This window comes from Pezoporus wallicus, unplaced genomic scaffold (assembly GCF_028554395.1).
Source record: "Pezoporus wallicus isolate ANWC-B61680 ecotype Strahan unplaced genomic scaffold, APGP_CSIRO_Pwel_v1 contig_8046, whole genome shotgun sequence".
Taxonomy (NCBI): domain Eukaryota; kingdom Metazoa; phylum Chordata; class Aves; order Psittaciformes; family Psittacidae; genus Pezoporus; species Pezoporus wallicus.
The window spans coordinates 11,789-31,287 of record NW_026637509.1 but is presented as its reverse complement, the minus strand read 5'-3'; the positions used below and the strand labels follow the sequence as shown (position 1 = coordinate 31,287).

The window sequence follows — 19,499 nt, the reverse complement described above, 5'->3', positions numbered from 1 at the left end:
GGGAGGAGATGGTACTGAGGATACTGGTTTTAAGAAGGTTAGGGTGATGTAGCTCATAGCCTGCTAGCTCATTACTGAGATTTAGTTTAAAAGAGTCTCTGAACCATAAAGAAATGCAGTATGATCCTTGGAAAGGCAAAAGATGTTGAAGGCTTTTGAGGGAAGGTAAGAGGAAGAGGGTCACTGGGATAAATAGTAGACATGAAGAGTTGTTGCTTCTTTTCAGTTTTCTTTTGCTTTCTGTAAGTCACTTCTACCTTCCAGAAAGCACTAACTGTACTTTATCCTTTGCTTGTCTGAAACTTGTCCTTAATAGAGTTCTGTGGCTTAGACAGTAGGTAATTGAGAATTATGAGTACAGGAAAACATCTGTGCAGTCTAGACTTTGCTTTGAAGCTCTGTGTAAGGAAGTAACAATGCTTCCTCTCAGCATAGTGATGTCTTTGCGTTCTCTTGAAGCTTTTTTCTTGCCAGATACTTGCACTGGATTCTTGACTTCTAAATGTTAGAAGGGAAAAGTTGACCCTGTTCTGTCCCCTTGGCTTTGCACTCCAAGAACCGGTGGTGTTCACAGGCTACTCATAACCAATCTCCTCCCTGACCTGAGGTTTTTGCGGAGTCCTGGGAGCTTTCTCCCTTGCATATCACACAGCTGTTCAATAACTCTTGAGTGGTCATGCTGCAGTGTCACTTGCATTTCATTCTAAACTGAGGAAAGCCAGTTTGAATGAAGTCATAAACAGCTTCATAGAAATTACTGAGTTTTGGGGTTTTGTTTGTTTGTGGTGTTGTGTTTTTTTTTGTTTTTTTTTTTGCTTTGTTTGTTTGTTTTTTGTTTTGTTTTTTTGGTTGGTTTTCTTTCGAGCCAATAACACAGCAATCTCCTCCTCAGGATGAACAGGAAAAACTTCTGGATGAAGCCGTTCAGGCTGTGAAGGTGCAGTCTTTCCAGATGAAGAGATGCTTGGTAAGAATGTGACTTTAAAATGCAATGAGGCTTCTTATCTGCTAGGAGTAAACAAGTAAATCAATACTAATCTCCAGTGCTATGAGGAAAAGTAACCCAAGTATGTATAGGTGGTAGATTAGAAGTTTGTCTTGTATCCTGTGATGCCAGGTGATTATATGCAGCATAAGTCTAAGTTATATGCCGCCTAATAAACTGGCTTTCAGTGAAGTGGTAGTGTTGGGCAAGAAGCAGGGAAAGAGGAATTCTAACAGTGGTCTGCTGGCAGTGTGTATCCTCCATCTGCTTTTTTAAAAAGGCTAAAAGTGTAGCTTTCTAAAATACTGTAGTTGCCTAGTATTTCTTATGGAATATTCTCCCTTCCTCTATAGGACAAAAACAAGCTCACGGATGCTCTGAAACATGCTTCCAACATGCTTGGTGAGCTGCGGACTTCTGTGTTATCTCCAAAGAGCTATTATGAGCTCTGTATCCTTTGAAGAGGAAACAAATAGTTAAAATGATGATTTTTGGAATGAAATGTTAATCTGCTTTTTTGGTACAATGGCATCTCTTCTATCTTGTATTTACTAGCATTTTTCTCAGTATTTGATTATCTGGATATATTGTAGGAGAATATGCGCTTATTTGCTCACTGTGTAAGTTTATCTTTTCCCTTTGGTATGAAGCAGGTCTTTAATGTCTTTTATATCTTCTTCTGGGAGGCTTCAGGAGTCTAGCTCTATAAAAATATCAGCTTTGTAAAACATCTCTGCTTGCAGTATGCTACCCCCAAATTCTGTAAAACCAACTTTTTTTTTTTTCCCCTTTGTTATTTTATTAGCTTCTAACCATAAGTCAATTCCTCAATGTGTTTATTTGTGCATACTTTAGTATCTGAAGAAGGGGGAGCCTTTTCATGAGATTTAGGAATAGAATGTGAATATTTTCAAATACTGCTTTTTCCAGGTGTGGGTGATGTTCTTCTATAACACATAGTATGCCTTTATTTTAGATACTCTGTTCAGTCACATTAATTTGCTTGCTCTTTTGACCTTTTTTTTTCCCTTTAATATGCTAAAGCTGACAATTGGAGGCTTGGGATTAGTTGTGCGTGTTTATCCCAGTAGTGATTGTTGTTTCAGAAGTACTACCTACTTGGGCATGATTGTATTTGGTTACAGCATCTTTTCTCCTTGGTGTGAATGAGCAAGTTACTATGTAAACCTGCTATAAATATTTTAAATTAAAATCCTTAACTGTGAGAAAGACATGGCAATTTCTGATGACCTGCACTACTTGGAAGTCTACCTGACAGATGAATTTGCCAAAGGAAGGAAAGTGGCAGACCTTTATGAGCTAGTACAGTACGCTGGAAATATTATTCCAAGACTGTAAGTGCATATATGTTACTGTGTGTGTTAAAAATAGTGAATAATGGTTGGACTTTGGGTTCAGAATAATGATTGACTCTGTTCTTGCTTGACAGCAAGATTTCAGTTTGCAATGGTGAACAGTATTTCTGCATATCTTAAGAGTGGAACTTCTGAGGTTTAGGCCAAGAGTGTAGCTAGCTGCAGAAGGTCAGTTCTTCCTGACAGTGTGCTGGTTTTGTACATGACCAAGATGGAAGCACTTTGATATTGGGAAAAAGGTTGGCTTTTGGGTAAAGAGCTGGTCAGTGGAAGATTAGTATCCCATTCTGATCCATGAGATTGGTTACACATTTATTAACATTTTCAATTATCTGTTAATGAACTTGTAACTGAGGATCTAGGTCTTAGATCCTCACACAGAGCAGATGCTTCATAACTGTCCATCTCTTGGAGGGTAAGAAGTATGAGAAGGAAGCTGAAAATTTCTGTAACTTAATTTTGAAAAGCTTTGTGATTATGAATGTGTGCTTTTGGTGATAGCATGCTAGAGATGATACTGGAAGGCTTATCTTTAAATATGTGACCATTAGGCTGGAGTAGATCTAGATATTCAGACTTGGGGCTTGGATTTTGTTTGGTAATGCAGTTATTAATTCCTGACATTATGTTCATGCCAAGAAGAGGCTTTGGAGACACAAGGCTGCATCCTCATGCAGTTTCTGGAGTTTGGTTAATGACTACCACAATGTTTTTACCCCTTTGCATAATAATTTGAGTTGTCTTCTTGGCTGTTTGATGTAGACTCTTGTTATCCCTTATGAGCATTTCTGGTGCTTTCATGGAGGTTCTGTGAACATCCATGCAGGAGACAGAGGCACCAGAGGCTTAAGGCCTCTGAACAGAATATGTGAAAATTCTGAGTGTTGTAAGTTTTTTCTCTTAAGCTGAAGGGGAGTCCAATACACTTGAGCATCAGTCCTTTGCATCTTGCATGTCCCTTCTGCCTGTTGCTTAATACAGAGATGCTGAAGGAATAAGTACAGGCCTGGGGGTTTCTGAAGAGCATAACACCTCTCCTGCCAGACTGAAGTGTGAAGGAGGCTTAACTGCTTCAACATAACAGATTACTTATCTACATGTGTTGGAGCTGTTTTCCAGTTTAGTGGAGTGCTGAAAGTATAGACAAGCCGATCTGAGAGCATTCAGAACATGATGTATGCTAAGCATTTAGAGATTCTATGTGTAAAGTACTGTGATGAGGCCAGGTGGCTGTTCAGACTTGCTGTGCTGTCTGGCAGAGGATAGCAGGAGTTGAAAGCTAATTTAATATCCAAAATTATGGGACCTAGGTGATATTGTATTGCTTTCTGTGCTTTGATAATGCTGCCAGGATGGAAGAAAGGAACTGTTACCTTGAAGTATGTTGTTGTTGTTTACAATGTATTGTTTCATCCTGTGCCTTTTGCAGGTATCTCCTGATAACAGTAGGTGTGGTCTATGTCAAGTCATTTCCACAGTCCAGGAAAGATATTTTGAAAGACCTGGTAGAGATGTGCCGTGGAGTACAGCATCCTCTTAGAGGCCTCTTTCTTAGGAACTATCTCTTGCAGTGTACCAGGAATATCTTGCCAGATGAAGGCGAGCAAGCAGAGTAAGATCATAGAATCTCAGACTGGTTTGGATGGGAAGGGATCTTAAAGCTCATCCAGTTCCACCCCTGTGCCATGGGCAGGGACATCTTCCAGTAGACCAGGTTGCTCCAAGCTCTGTCCAGCCTGGCCTTGAACACTGCCAGGGATGGAGCAGCCACAGCTTCTCTGGGCACCCTGTTCTGGTGCCTCACCACACTCACAGGGAAGAATTTTTTAAAAATCGTTTTAAACAACATATTAAAATTTTCTGTATGACTTTCTTTGGTTTTGAGATAAGTAGATCTGTCAAGTCTCTAGAGTTCTAACAGGTGTTTTGTCCATTAAAAATTCTCTTTCGGAACTAAGGTTTCTCACAAGGGAGGGTATTAACCTTTCTTGTGAGCCCAGATATCCCACTACACGTTTCCCTACCCTCCTACCTTCTTAAAATTTAATGTTCACCAGACGAAAGGATGAATACCTCTGACGAGCTTTTCCTGTTCCTAACCTGTTCTCAATTGCAGCAAAGAAACCACTGGAGACATCAGTGATTCAATGGATTTTGTGCTGCTGAACTTTGCTGAGATGAACAAACTTTGGGTGCGAATGCAACACCAGGGCCATAGTCGGGACAGAGAGAAAAGGGAGCGAGAAAGACAGGAACTCAGAATCCTAGTGGGAACAAACCTGGTTCGCCTCAGTCAGTTAGAAGGTGTTAATGTGGAGCGATACAAGCAGGTAGGATGTCTGTCCATCCTTTTTGACTTTTTACCTTTTCCAAATGAAACCAGTTTGGGCTTTCAGATAGGCAGCTTGAAGTGTTACAGCTGTGTTAAAAGTTCAGTAATCCTGGTGCTTCTCAAACTCTCCATCTGAAGAAAAGTCCTGAATGCTAATAAAGCTGTGTAATATGTTGTGAGGCTGAGGATGACTAATGCATTTTTCCTTTAAGCTTGTGTGTAATGTTGACACGAAACTTTAAACCAACTCATTCTGTAAGTAAAATGGGAATCCAGAAGGGAAGTTTTAAGGGATGTGTACACATACCAAATTCTGTGATAGAATTTACAAGTTAAATGAAGCTATGCTTCCCAAAGCATTTAAGAGAGCTGTTACTGCATGAGATGATAGTCAAGCAATTGCATTGTTTAGAAGTTTGTCCCTTGAAAGTTCTACCATGTAACTGCTGAAAATTATTTTAAGCAGTGCTGCTGAGGCCCTAAGTAGTGGTATGTGCCAGCAAAGCTAGTAGCACTGACATTCTAAATCAGAGCTTGCAGATTGTACAGTGTATGAAAGGGACAAATGTCTGAGACCAGGAGGTTTTTATTTATTTTTTTTTCCTTATCAGATTTCTTATCAGAAAACTTTTACATAAAGAAAAAGCTGAGAAATGCTAGAAATACTACTTTGCTTGGATTAAATGTGCAAGTGAATATAAATTTAGGAAGTAATTGTCAAATCACTGTAGGACTCTTTCCTATTCCAGATTGTTCTGTCTGGAATATTGGAGCAAGTTGTAAACTGTAGAGATGCTTTAGCTCAAGAGTACCTCATGGAGTGCATCATACAGGTGAGCTGCTTAAATTCAATTGCAGTGATGGGCCACAGGGATACTTACTTCTCTATTTTTAGTCAGTCAGGCTTTCATCTCTTCCTCATGAACTGGAAAATTTCATCGCTGGGACTCTTACCTAGTGCCTTGTCACATATTTTTTTCTAATAGGTGGGCAGAGTAGAGATTTGATTTTGTACTCCTGCTGCAGAAGCTTGTAAGCATCTGAGCTGCAGTGCCTGCAGTATGAATTATAACAGATAGCTGGTCCCTCAGGTTACTCGTTTGTCTTGCTCCTCTTGCTTCATGCATTTACCCAGTCATGGTCAGCTTGGGGAGCCCTAAAGCACTGGTGGACCTGTCTGTATTTACTATGTGGCTATCTGCTTTAGAATTACTCTGTTGCATTTTACTGCTGTGTAACAACGGGCAAATTCAGTTTGTAACTTGATGACTATTGATCTAAAACTTCAGGTTTTCCCAGATGAATTTCACCTCCAAACCCTGAACCCATTTCTTGGAGCCTGTGCTGAGCTGCACCAAAATGTGAATGTGAAAAATATAATTATTGCTTTAATTGACAGGTGAGTGACCAAGGGTGTGGAAACTGGCTCAAAATTAAGATTGTGTTGTGCACAAGGATATAATTCTTCCAGCATTTGAAAGCTTTCCATTTTCGATATGAAGAACATTGTAGCTTCTGCCCTCTGGACTCTGCTTTTACAGCTTCCTATAAAACCTGTTTTAAGGACTGATTAAAATTTGTAAACAGATTAAGCCAGAAAACAACCTGTTTAGTATCAACCAATTTAATGTTTCTGAGCTAAAGTGGCAGCAGTGTTCTTACTTGAAGTATTGTGTGCAATTCTGGTGTCCTCAACATAAAAAGGACATGGAACTGTTGGCACAAGTCCAGAGGAGGGCCATGAGGATGATCAGGGGACTGGAGCACCTCCCGTATGAAGACAGGCTGATAAAGTTGGGTCTGTTCAGCCTGGAGAAGAGAAGGCTGTGTGGAGACCTCATAGGCTCCCTTCAGATACTGGAAGACTGCTACAAGGATGCTGGAGAGGGACTCTTCACTAGGGACTGTAGTGATAGGACAAGGGTTAAGGGGTTAAAACTTAAACAGGGGAAGTTTAGATTGGATATAAGGAAGAAATTCTTTATTTGTAATGGTGGTGAGGCACTGGAAGAATGGGTTGCCCAGGGAAGTTGTCAATGCTCCATCCCTGGTGATGTTCAAGGCCAGGTTAGACAGAGCCTTGGGTGAGATGGTTTAGTGTGAGGTGTCCCTGCCCATGGGGGGGGGGGGGTTGGAACTAGATGATCTTAAGGTCCTTTCCAACAGTAACTATTCTATGATTCTATGCTAGCCATGTTGGTCATAAGTACTTCTTGAAACCCTGAAAATCCTCATGGCTAAATCGTGTATCAAGGTTGCTTTACTTTGCAGTTTTGATCAGAGAACGTAACACCTCTTCAGAAAAGAGCTAATAGGAAATGGAGCTACCTTCTTAATTTTTTAGTTTACCACTAACTTCCTGCCTGTTCTCCCAAAAGTGTTTTTCCTGTAGAGATACAGCTTAAAACTGCTAGCACTGAATTCAAATATGGAGGAGGAATCATAGAATCATTTAGTTTGGAAAAGACCTTTAAGATCAAACTTGAAGGTTTAGTTTGTATCCTGGAAGGAAACAACACATTATCTGTGAGTGCCTGTACTTTCTTACTGCAGAAAGGAAGTGCACTTTCCTGCCTTTTTGAAGCATCAGAAAAGCTTTCTCCTTGCATTTGCACACAAGCATGTGTACCTTTGTATTTAGTCCATGTATCAATCTATGGACTTCAATTGACATAGGGATCTTGAGTCCTACTTTCGACAGTGAGTATGTTTGTTGTGGTTTTGTTTCTTTGTCTTTAACGTCTGGAGATGGAACATGTATATTAAGCATGAATGGTGTAACTTAGGATCTTGTAGGTTTTACTAAGAAATCTGTAGCTTGTTTTGTTCAGGTTACATCAGATCTATTTGTTCAGGACTTCAGTCTTACTGGAGTATCTTTCAGTATTTGTGCACTCAGCAGAGAAGCAGCTCTGCCTTCATCCAGAGATATTCACAGGAATTCACTGGTTTTCAACACTTTGCTGATGTGCCTGAGGTTGTTTTTATTTTTTGTTTTTATAATTTGGCTAGCTTAAAACAAGACAAAAAAAACCCAAACAAAAATAAATTTAAAAAAACCACAAAGCACCCAAATCCTCAGAAGCATTGCTTATAACGGTCTAATTTCTGAGACTTGTCTGTCTTGTGACTGCTTTCAGAAGAGGTCACAATCTTTTACTAGCTTCTTATGTTACCAAGAAGGTGTTCCTCAAGTAGCTTTTGCGGTTGTGTCTACTTAGAGGTTTTAAACAGGTTTGGTATTACTTCCACAGTAAGTTTTCACTGTTACAAACAACAGTAAGCAACTGACTTAAGAGTGAGCCTGCTGTCTTCCTAGACTTAACACTACTGTGTTTTGTTGGGTCAGTAATAATGTCTTCCACAGCTTTCTTAATTGGCTATAGGACAGAGGTAGAAGCATGGTGGTGTGATGATCATCATCTTTGTAGTATGGCAAGTTGTGCTTTTGACTGTAATGTTACTGCAAGTGTTGGAGGATGGATCTGTTCTTGGAATCCATTCATTGTGTTTGGATTTGGAGTTGTTAGGAGCAATTGTTGTGTGTTTCAGTACTGTGTAGTTAAGGTATGAATCTGCCCCATAGGGGTAGTGCCTATTGTCTTATCTTTATTTCAGCTGACATAGAATAATTGAAACTGAACGTCAGTGACTGCTGAAGAAGCTTGTGAAGCTGTAGTTGCTATTCCCATGGGCCTTTCGCATTATGGAATCTTCCTGCAAATAGTCTCGCTGCTTTGGGATCTTTCTTGCCTTACTAAACAATTCATAGCTTTTAATTATGCTGTCATCTGCCTGCAGCTTATCATACTTTGTAGCATGCTGGCTTTACCTTCTGACTTGTTGCCAAGAAAAGCTGCCTTGTCCCTTTGAGAAAAGGCAGTGATTGTTCCTGCTTCTTATCACCCTAATGAAATATGAGTAGTTCAGTGTCTTTTTTTTTTTCCTAGCAGTGAAGCTTCTTGACACCTCAGCCTTTTCTTACCTGACTTTCTTTCAGACTTAATGTTAACTCAGAATTAAAGTTTAATAACGTAAAAAAAAAAAAATTAGGTGCTTTTTTCCTAAATACTTTTGTAGGTCTTTCTCTAATTCAGTATAGAATAATCCCATAATAATTAGAAAGCAAAGATAGTAATGCTGAGCTTTTTTTTTAATCTGCAGCCTTGGTAAGGTGCTCGCCTTCCTGTAGTGATTCTTCTGTTGTCTGATTTCTGCAAAAACAATGTTTGGCGTGACTTTCTTTTGTTACAGATAGAGATGGCTCTACAACATCCAACATTCTTTGGATGCTCTTGCTGGATGGGGATCTCTTGCTTTGTTTACTTCTTGGGGGGGGGGGGGGGGGGGGGGAGGGGATGACACACGACAACAAAAATTTTCCTCCACTTTAAATTTACTTTGTGTTTTGCTCTTTGCAAACAGTAGAAGTACCAAACATGTCGGTCTGTCTTTGGAGACAAAGTATAGTTAAGTTAGCATATTTCTTCTGTTGTTTTTTCTCTGGAGGCTGTTTTGCAGAGAATGCTATTGGATTGACTTCAGTAATAACACTGAATAGATGCAGGATATTTGCTTTTCCATCATTTGAGTAGACTATCTCTTTCTCTGCTGGAACAGCACACTTGCCCCTAACTGAAAAACATGGGATTATGAAACATCCTCCTTGTTCCTTCTTCATCTTGCTATCTCTGTCAACACTCTTTTCCAGGACTGATATTTACCAGGCTCAGTTGCTCCTGAGGTTTCTGACTTCTGTTAATTTAATTTTTGCTTGTAATAGAACTTGCAAATATACCAAAGGACTTGCTTTTGCTGTCAGTGTCTCTTTCTGGCCTGTGTCTGAGGAGTTGAAAGACTTTGCTGACCAAGCAGCTTTCCTTTATCTGTTACCAGGTTAGCTTTATTTGCACATCGTGAAGATGGACCTGGTATCCCAGCAGATATCAGACTGTTTGACATATTTTCACAGCAGGTGGCTACTGTTATACAGGTACGCTGGGTATTCTTGCATGCAGTTTTGGGGTGGTTTTGCTAAGTTATGTGCTGCTATCCCCCCCCCCATTCTCTCTCCGCTCAGTGTTGTCTTAAATTTCAGTCTCGCCAGGACATGCCCTCAGAGGATGTGGTATCTTTGCAAGTTTCTCTTGTTAATTTGGCTATGAAATGCTACCCGGACCGTGTTGACTACATTGATAAGGTGTTAGAGACAACTGTGGAAATACTCAATAAACTTAACTTGGAACAGTAAGTGTCTCCTGCATTCTCTCTGGTGTGACAATTAATACTTTAAAATCTTGACTTCTACATTTCATATTTAGCAAAATAGCAGATGTGCTTTGATGTGTAAGGTTACTGCCTTTGGGCCAAGCTATAGAGGATCATGATACACTACTGACTAACCAGCACTTACCTGTGCATAAATCCTACTGTGCAGCTCTACAGCTACACAATGTGTGTACCAAGCTGTGTGTAGTCATTATCTGTTCATCCCTTACAGCACTTCAGTTATCCCCTTGCTGAATTTGCAGCCACAATCTCTGCTTCTGCTATCAGCAATTTAAAATGTGCGTTTTCCACTGTACATCCTAAAGAGCAAGATAAGAGTTGTTTTGATGCCTCTTTCTTTCTCCCTAACAGCAAGTTGCTTAGATGTTGTGCTATACATCAGAATTGGTATTGAGACAGACTTTAAATTTGTCTGCATGTGTGAACTATTGACTGTGTTTTGCATGTATTTATTTATTTTTTTTTTTTAGTATTGCAACAAGCACTGCTGTTTCAAAGGAACTGACTAGACTTTTGAAGATCCCTGTTAATACTTACAACAATATCCTGACAGTTCTGAAACTAAAACATTTTCACCCACTCTTTGAATACTTTGATTATGAGTCCAGGAAGAGCATGAGTTGTTACGTGCTTAGCAATGTATTGGATTATAACACACAAATTGTGTCCCAAGAACAGGTATGACATAAGTTAATTTGAAATTTTAGGTATTTAAACAGCAGTTTGAAGACTTGAAAACACATACTAAATGACTTAAAATCATAGAATTATAGACTTCATGCAGGGCATGCTTTGTTTCCTAGTCTGCATGCCCCTGCCTTTCAATCTTAGTAGCACAGCTTTATCTTATAATTCTTCCACCCATGTTCTTTAATATCTTGTCTTTGTACATCTTACCTAACCTCATCTTAGAGACTGTTTGTTAGGTTTGAATAAAGACCCTGAACCCCCTTAAAACTAGGCCCATTACCTAAAGAAGACTAGATAGTACTTTTGGAATCTGAATTTCCTCTGTACTGCTATGCTGTCCCGCTTGTGCTAGGAGGGACTACTTCTTCAGGGAGTAAGGCAAATAGATTCTAAAGCATCACCAACTCTGACTTGGCTTGTGTTTTGTCAGCACTATGAATGGCTGTAAAGATGTTCCTGGTTGATGTCAGCCTATGCTTATAGACTACTTGGGTTTAAATAGAGCTATTATTGCTTTTAACAGGTTGATGCTATCATGAATCTGGTATCCACACTGATCCAGGATCAACCGGATCAGCCTGCTGAAGATCCCGACCCTGAGGACTTTGCTGATGAGCAGAGTCTTGTGGGAAGATTTATTCATCTTTTACATTCAGATGACCTTGACCAACAGTATCTGGTATGGCCATTAGTGCTGTGAAATGCTTGTGCTCTCTGAAATGTCAGTTTTGCTTTATTTACTTTGAGACTTCAGTGTAGCTGTGAAGTGGGGCATCACTGCTCTGGCACTACAAACTCAGTAGAGAACACTGTGTGACATTTTTAATGCTAGTATGAAATATTTTTATTTGGAAAAAGCAGGTGAAGACTTGAAAGCATTTTGTGGATTTAAACTTTTCAATCCCATGAGGTGGCAGTTTGGATGCAATTGTATTAGTTTGTACTACTTGATAAGCATTACAAATACTTGTATCAGATTTTCCTACATTACAAGAACAGTAGGAAAAAATCCAAGACTATGGGATTTTCACAACTCTTTCACAGTATCTCACTTTAAATTATGCATTCTGTATGGAAGAGACCTGAAATGCAAATTCAAACACCTTAGTGCATTACAAGCCAAAGTGTCTAATACAGTGACAGATTTCTGCTTGTTGATGTTATTTACATGAATTCTAGTAATTACAATTCATGCAATCTAAAAAGGTATGTAGGGTTGGACACTGAGCTTCATTTCTAGTGCTTGTTTCAAAGTGGTGATGGACTGCTGTGACCAGAAAGCAGGGTAATACCTGGCTGTAATAACTAGATGTTGTTCTGACACTTCAACTCACTTTTTAACTCTGATCTCTAGTAGAAATTCTCTGAAATTTGGTTTCTGAAGTCTTAGTGTAAAATATAGCATGTCTGAGTTTTGTCCCCTTTGAAAGGGAGTTGGGTTATTACAAACAACTAATGTTTAGCTTGCCTGGAATGGATTGAATAATTTCTCTTCCGGTACCTGGAGTTCTTGCTATTCCCAAGAATTCTGGTTATGAGAATACATAACTAATTATATCAATACATAGAAATAATCCCAAAATAAGTGAAAGGAGAGAAGCTAACAGTACAAACAAGGAGAGCTCCTTAGTACCTCTCCCCAGGTTGAGAACAGGGGCAAAAGGCAAAGTAGTATCATGTTCATTTTGTATGTGTGGCTTGTGCTCAAAACTGAGAAATGCAATAAAAGAAGCATTAATGAGCATAGTGAAAACCTAAAAGTTGGGGGAAATGGCAACTGTTGCAGGTATGGCTACCAGAATGTAGTGCTATAGTCTTTCAGTGTACAAGAAACCTTATAGGCTTGTGTGTTCAGTTTCATGAGACTTGGCTTCTTTTATGTTCTTATAGGCTATTGTAAGGAAGTATAGTCCTTTTGTAGCTTCCACTGAGTTGAGGACAGAACGTATCTGATATAATTATTACATTCAAGCTTGGGCAACTTCCATCTTGCTGCACAGTCCAAAATGTATCTGCAGTTAATATAGTACAAGTGTTGCCTAACACTTAAGCAGCTGTAAGAAAAGTTTGAGGAGATGCTACGGAAACTGCACACATTTAATTCAAGTAAAGCAACTTGTATGTAGTACCCCACCAAAATACTGCGATCTGATGCTGGTGCTATGTCTTTCTGATGCTCTTATTCCATAGAGTGCGAACTAAGTTGTAGATGCAAATAAGACACATTTTCAAGAATGCTCTAGGCTTACAGTACTTCTATTCTAGATCCTAAACACTGCCCGGAAACACTTTGGTGCAGGTGGAAACCAACGTATTCATTTTACACTGCCACCATTGGTTTTTGCTGCATACCAGCTTGCTTTTCGTTACAAGGAGAACTCCAAAGTGGTAAGCTGACCTCTAGGTAACTCTTGTATACTTGTGTCTTTTGGGCTTTCTTAAAAACGCATTTTGTCTGGCTATGGTACACTAAAACTTGATACAGAACACTAAGGTTTTCGTTTGTTTTTTCTTGAGGCAGATTTTTACTTGAGGTGTGAATGCTTTCTAAAGGAGGATTTTTATCAATTCATACTAAATTACCTCAGCACTTGAGGAATAGTGAAGCAGAAATTGGCTAGTTGTTTATTCATGAAGGTGACTGATGATTTGTTTTTACTTGGAGACCAGAGAACTGGGACACTGTAATTGCTGGCACAAAACAGATTTAAATCTGGATATTGAAATTCATCAGCTTCTAAATCTGTAGCTGTACTGTTTTAATATTTCTGAAAGCAAGTGTTTCTTTGTAGGTTAACTTATATGATAGTTGCAAAAGTGCACACTAAAACAATCACTGATCCATCTTGGCCCTTTAATGCTTTCTGATTGAGATAGCTAAAATATATACTTTTTCTTATCATGGAGGATATATTGTGGGGAAATAAGTTAAAATGCTGTTTTAATTAATGTTTTAAAATGCTCTTCCCTTCCTGATTGATGCTCCAGACTGAATAGAATTTTTCTCCACTTAACTGAGCAAAAGCCTCATTAGCTGTGTTTTAAGTGTAGCTGTGGTAACTGCAATTCAGTGTGTAAACTCGTGAGGAAGGTTTCTATGAGCTGGTAGGAAAAATGGGTGTGAATTTTTTGTGAATGGAAGAAATACTCTGTGAACACCTGAGATCAACGCAGTACTGCTAGGGCACTCATTACTGCTTCAGTAAGTGGCTGGTGTGGCACACAGAAGAAAACAGGCTGGAGAACTTGACAGATCTTATTACAATTTAGATTCTCTTTGTATCGGTATTCTTGTTCAAGCTTTGGCTTGTTTCTCTTCTCTAGGATAACAAATGGGAAAAGAAATGCCAGAAGATCTTCTTATTTGCTCATCAGACCATCAGTGCTCTGATCAAAGCAGAACTGGCAGAGCTGCCTCTCCGTCTCTTCCTACAAGGAGCACTGGCTGCAGGAGAGATTGGCTTTGAAAATCACGAAACTGTGGCCTATGAATTCATGTCCCAGGTGAGTGTCCAGCTTTTATACTTACTGTTCTGTGCTACCTTAAACCTGGCTTGGGTAGGTTTCCTGAACACTGAACCATCCAGTGTGATTAAACCATCTTGAAATTATTGACAGCTAATGCTACTAGGTAGAAACTCCTCATCTTAATTCTTGCTTCCCAGGCTGCTGTGGAATTAAGCTCCATTGCTACAGATTTGAATACTCAGTCTGACAACGTGGTATGTTGCGATACTGCCTACTAGTTGTATAGTTGGCTCACTGGAGGAGTGCAGCTTTCTGAACATGAAATGTTCCTTCACTGCTTCCAAGCCTGTGTCCCAGCTCCTGCTGTCTAGCTGGTGTTGCCCTGACCACAAGCCCTCTTTAGAAGGTCTCTAAAATTTGCAGTGTTCACAGCTGTCATGCTGAGCTTTGCTAATCAAAATCCTTCTGTTTAAACCTATTATAAACTACTGTGAAAATCCACTTCAACCCATTCCATTTCCTGGTCTTAAGCCTTATTTGTTGCAAAAACATTGCCATCCTCCCTATCAGGTTAAGAACCAATGTATTTAATGTTATCCACGTTGCAAGCTTTGTCCTAATGTTTCCTCTAATACTGCTACTAATGCCTATTCTTCAACAGTGTAGTTAAACTCAGCCTTTCCTCACTGTCTTGTATCAGTTGCCTTTGTAGCACAATTCTGAAGATGAGAGCAGCACGGCAGTTATGTACCTTCTATTAGAGATGGCTCAAGATTTTGTCTCGTGTTTTCTCTCAAGGCTCTTCAACCATGTAGCAGCAGTGCCAATGGTTTTCTTACCTACTCTGTGGTCACTGACCTACCGTTCAACTTCTGCTCTACTGTTCTATGTGTTTCAAAGAACCAAATCCTCTTCAGGGACTACTACTGCTACAGAGGTTCCATATTCAAACAGATGCTTGAAATGAGGAAAAACTCAGTCTTCAGATTATATGATCGCATTTGTTTACTATGACCACTTAAGTAAGAAGTATTTTTTTGCAAGATATATTTCCAGTCTGTGGATTTAACTTAATTTTGACACTCTTAACGAAAGATCTGTTTTCCTGCCTGAAGCTTTTAACAAATGTAAAACTGGACACTTTACTGCCTTGTCACTGGCACATGTGAATTGGGTTTGTGTGTGTGTTTTTTATTTTTTGTTGTTGTTTTTTTTTTTTTGTTGTTCTGATGTGTTCTAAAGCAGTGATTAAAAGTCTTGCTTTCTCCCTTGATTAGGCCTTCTCTCTATATGAAGATGAAATCAGTGATTCAAAAGCTCAGCTGGCTGCAATCACCTTGATAATTGGGGCATTTGAGAGGATGAAGTGCTTCAGTGAGGAGAACAATGAGCCTTTGAGGACTCAGTGTGCATTAGCAGCCTCTAAGCTCCTTAAGAAGCCAGACCAGTGCAGGGCTGTGAGCACTTGTGCCCATCTGTTTTGGTCTGGCCGAAATACTGACAGGAATGGAGAGGAGGTAAGAATAAAGGGACAGCAGTGTAACACATGCTACCTCAGTAACATTGTTCTGCTTTGCTTCTGAAGGCACTTGCTTCTAAAGTAGACATAGGATCATAGAATTATAGAATAGTTAGGGTTGGGAAGGAACTTAAAATCATCTAGTTCCAACCCCCCTGCCATGGGCAGGGACACCTCACACTAAACCATCTCGCCCAAGGTTCTGTCTAACCTGGCCTTGAACACTGCCAGGGATGGAGCATTCACAACTTCCCTGGGCAACCCATTCCAGTGCCTCATCACCTTTACAGTAAAGAACTTCTTCCTTATATCCAATCTAAACTTCCCCTGTTTAAGTTTGAACCCGTTACCCCTTGTCCTATCACTACAGTCCCTAATGAAGAGTCCATCCCCAGCATCCCTATAGCCCCCCTTCAAATACTAGAAGGCTGCTATGAGGTCTCCACGCAGCCTTCTCTTCTCCAGGCTGAATAGCCCCAACTTTCTCAGCCTGTCTTCATACAGAAGGTGCTCCAGTCCCCTGATCATCCTCGTGGCCCTTCTCTGGCCTTGTTCCAACAGTTCCATGTCCTTTTTACATTGAGGACACCAGAACTGCACACAATACTCCAAGTTGAGGTCTCACGAGAGCAGAGTAAAGGGTCAGGATCACCTCCTTTGACCTGCTGGTCATGCTCCTTCTGATGCAGCCCAGGATACGGTTGGCTTTCTGAGCTGCGAGCGCACACTGATGGCTCATGTTCATTTTCTCATCAACCAACACCCCCAAGTCCTTCTCCACAGGGCTGCTCTGAATCTTTTTTCTGCCCAACCTGTAGCTGTGCTATCAGTGATATAGACTTCATCAGAATGTATTCTAAATATATAAAGCTTCTAAATTTCACTGCAGTGTAAGCTGCATACATACAAAAATGGAGACAACTCAAGTTTAAGGGTGGAAGTATCATACAAGCTTTGGAGCATCAACTAGTTGAAGACTGGCTGTCAAAGTACAGTCTGCATTTTGCATGTGTCTATTATGGTAGGTGTGTTTACATATGAACTATTAAACTTCCGAATTTAAGATACATGTTATTTAAGTTAAATGTAAAAAAAAAAAAAAAGTTGCGTGGTGTTCAGGGCTGGTGACATAAACTGTTGTAATTATAAAGAGCAGTGTTTGAAATCTGTTTCTCAAAGTATGCATTAGTGTATGTATTATAAGGTTGAGCTTATTAATTTTATTGGGGGCTGTCAACAACTGTTTGTGTTATTGTCTGAATTAACAAGATGTAAAACTAGTGGTAGTCAGGCAAGGTGAGTTTTCAATGACAGCTTGTTTGCACAGTTTGTGTAGCGTTGTTTGTGGTAGACCATCAGGAAATGCCATACGTCTGCCAAGGGAAGAGATACTGGAGCTCCCCAAGGTTATTTCTTTTAACCTTTGTTTTCTTTCTTCTAGCTTCATGGAGGAAAAAGAGTGATGGAATGCCTAAAAAAGGCTCTGAAGATAGCAAATCAGTGCATGGACTCCTCTCTGCAAGTCCAACTTTTCATAGAAATTCTGAACAGATATATCTACTTTTATGAAAAGGAAAATGATGCAGTGAGTGGAAATGCGTTCTCTCTATTACATCTTTTTAAAAGAGGTTTTCTTTAAGTTCTTCATGCTTATACCCCAAATCATGCGTCTTTAACTTGCTCTGTAGTCTTTTACGAGAGGTACAAGTTCTGGCAGTAACAGAGTAGTCAATTCTTGATGTGGTAGTAAAACTGGGGATAAAGCTTCATTTTTACATGGGGGAAAATGCCAAACATTTCCCATTTAGTTATGAATTTATATATTGTGGGACTTGGATACTGGAAATATTTATTGGATCAAAATTTACTAGGATTTAATTTTAATACTTTCTCATTTAACTTTAGAGTTACCTAACTTAATATATACATAAGGGAAGGAAAGTCTTTACAGGTGTTCAAGGTTACTGCTAAGTGCATCAAATGGTTGGTGTAAGCTTTAATTTTGAGAAACAGGTAATTGGCATTTCATGTACCAACTTAAATTCTGCATCCGGGATAGTTGCTGCATACACTTTCTATTAGCAGATAACCAGACAGGTTTTTCAAAAAGTTTACTAGTAGAAATCGGGATCTCCTTCAGTGTTGGCATTTGGTCAAGAGCAGATGTTGACGGATGCCCTATACTTCTGGGAGAATGTCTAAAGAGATTTTAGGGATTTACTGACTTCACAACAACTGAACTGGCTTCCTGCTGTAGTAGTGATCTAAGTATAGGAGATGCAGTATCTGATGGAGATGAAAATAAGATTTTGAATTTCAAAGCACTTGGCAGATGTAAAAAGAGTCTTTGGATTCAGTGGTGTTCTGTGTACTGTGGGACTGGACACTGTAGGCAGATGTGCTTTCCTAGGCAATGACTTGGTCACAAAGAACTACTTTAAGTCTGATACTACCATCCTGACTTACTTCTACAAGAAACGTTATGTTAGAATGCACAGGCAATATGATTATGTGCTTTATTTGTTTTAAAATTTTTTCAATTTGCATTGAATAAACTGGAGAGAAATGCTGTAGTAAAAGTTAAGTCTATCAGGTTAATGACTGATTAAACTCTTTACATTTTCTGGGATGGGGGTGATTTCCACAAAGCTCTGAAATCTGTGTGGCCATATGAGAAGCAAGAGCAGGCATTCTCCAACAGTTTGCATACAGCCTTGCCTGTATTTCTAAGAACTGTTCAAATACCAACAGTTTAGACACAGGTCTGTTAAAGCCAGTGTCAGTGCACTTTTATGCAGGTCTTGCTCATGGCTTCTGTTTATGTTCTCCTGTAGGTGACAATTCAGGTTTTGAATCAGCTGTTACAGAAGATAAGAGAAGATCTCCCAAGCCTTGAGTCTACTGAAGAAACAGAACAAATTAACAAACACTTTCTCAACACACTGGAGCACTTGCGTCTGAGGAGGGAATCAGCAGAATCTGAGGGGCCAATTTATGAAGGTCTTATTCTTTAGGAGGATACACACTGTAATTATTTCTTTTTATTTACATACCACATGTCAAGTTGATTGGTGTCTGGTTGGGTTGGTCTGTGTCTGGTTGGTTGGGTTGTTGGGGTTTTTTGGGGGGGTTTCTTTTTGTTGTTTGCTTTTTGGTTGTTTTTTTTTTTAGATTCATAGGTTGTGCCTTTCAGAAATGTCAAGTTCATGTATTCAATCTGGCACTTCAAATGCTTGAGTACTTTAACAAACTTGAAAGGTTGGACCAGCAACTGCAGGTTTCATCAGGTAGCATGGCTGAAACTTTCTTTGAAATCCATGTGAGATGGTAGGGCTCTTCAGGTTCTGATTTCTCTTCTGTTTGTTCATTGTTGCTTCTGTAGCACTAGAGTTCTAAATTGGCAGTGACTGTCATCTGAAACTGTGATCCTTGTGGAGCATCAGTTTTTTGGGATTATTGTAAGATTCTGCTTGTGCTTTTCTTTTAATGCAGGTTTAGACTAAGTGTAATATTTTCCCTAAAAGCTAGAATATATTAATGCATGTTTGGATAATTTTAAAGTACCATGTTCTAAACCAGAATTTCTATTTTGCATATTAAGGCTCTGTGACATTTGGTGAGGGCCAGTACTGTTCACAGGGCATATTTATCAAGATACCTTTGTTCCAAATAGTATAAAAATAGAGAACTTGTAATCTATAGATATGTATAACCTTCATTACTGTAAACTTAGGGGAAAATGCATTACACAAGTTTATTCAGTATCATGATTTTCCACCAGTGAAACAATAAAGTTGATATTAACACATGTTGTTTCATGTCTCTTCAGAGCCCACTGTT

At 39.4% G+C, this 19,499-nt stretch overlaps 1 protein-coding gene across 2 annotated transcripts; it reads left to right on the top strand.

Moving 5' to 3' along the window:
* Positions 1-94: 94 nt before the first annotated feature.
* LOC130597440 (vacuolar protein sorting-associated protein 35-like) lies at positions 95-18,741 on the top strand. 2 transcript variants are annotated; one of them, XM_057405987.1, is made up of 17 exons: positions 95-165; positions 893-967; positions 1,339-1,435; positions 2,217-2,340; positions 3,791-3,973; positions 4,478-4,691; positions 5,443-5,526; positions 5,983-6,092; positions 9,590-9,686; positions 9,792-9,940; positions 10,453-10,660; positions 11,196-11,351; positions 12,938-13,060; positions 13,997-14,176; positions 15,418-15,657; positions 17,101-17,244; positions 18,494-18,741. In XM_057405987.1, exons 2-17 carry the CDS (start codon positions 953-955, stop codon positions 18,671-18,673), a joined length of 2,304 nt encoding a protein of 767 aa, XP_057261970.1. In that variant the 5' UTR covers positions 95-165; positions 893-952; the 3' UTR covers positions 18,674-18,741. The 2 variants fall into 2 exon arrangements, with proteins under 2 accessions (XP_057261970.1, XP_057261969.1); XM_057405986.1 differs by lacking the exon at positions 95-165 and having other exon boundaries at positions 881-967.
* Positions 18,742-19,499: the final 758 nt, after the last annotated feature.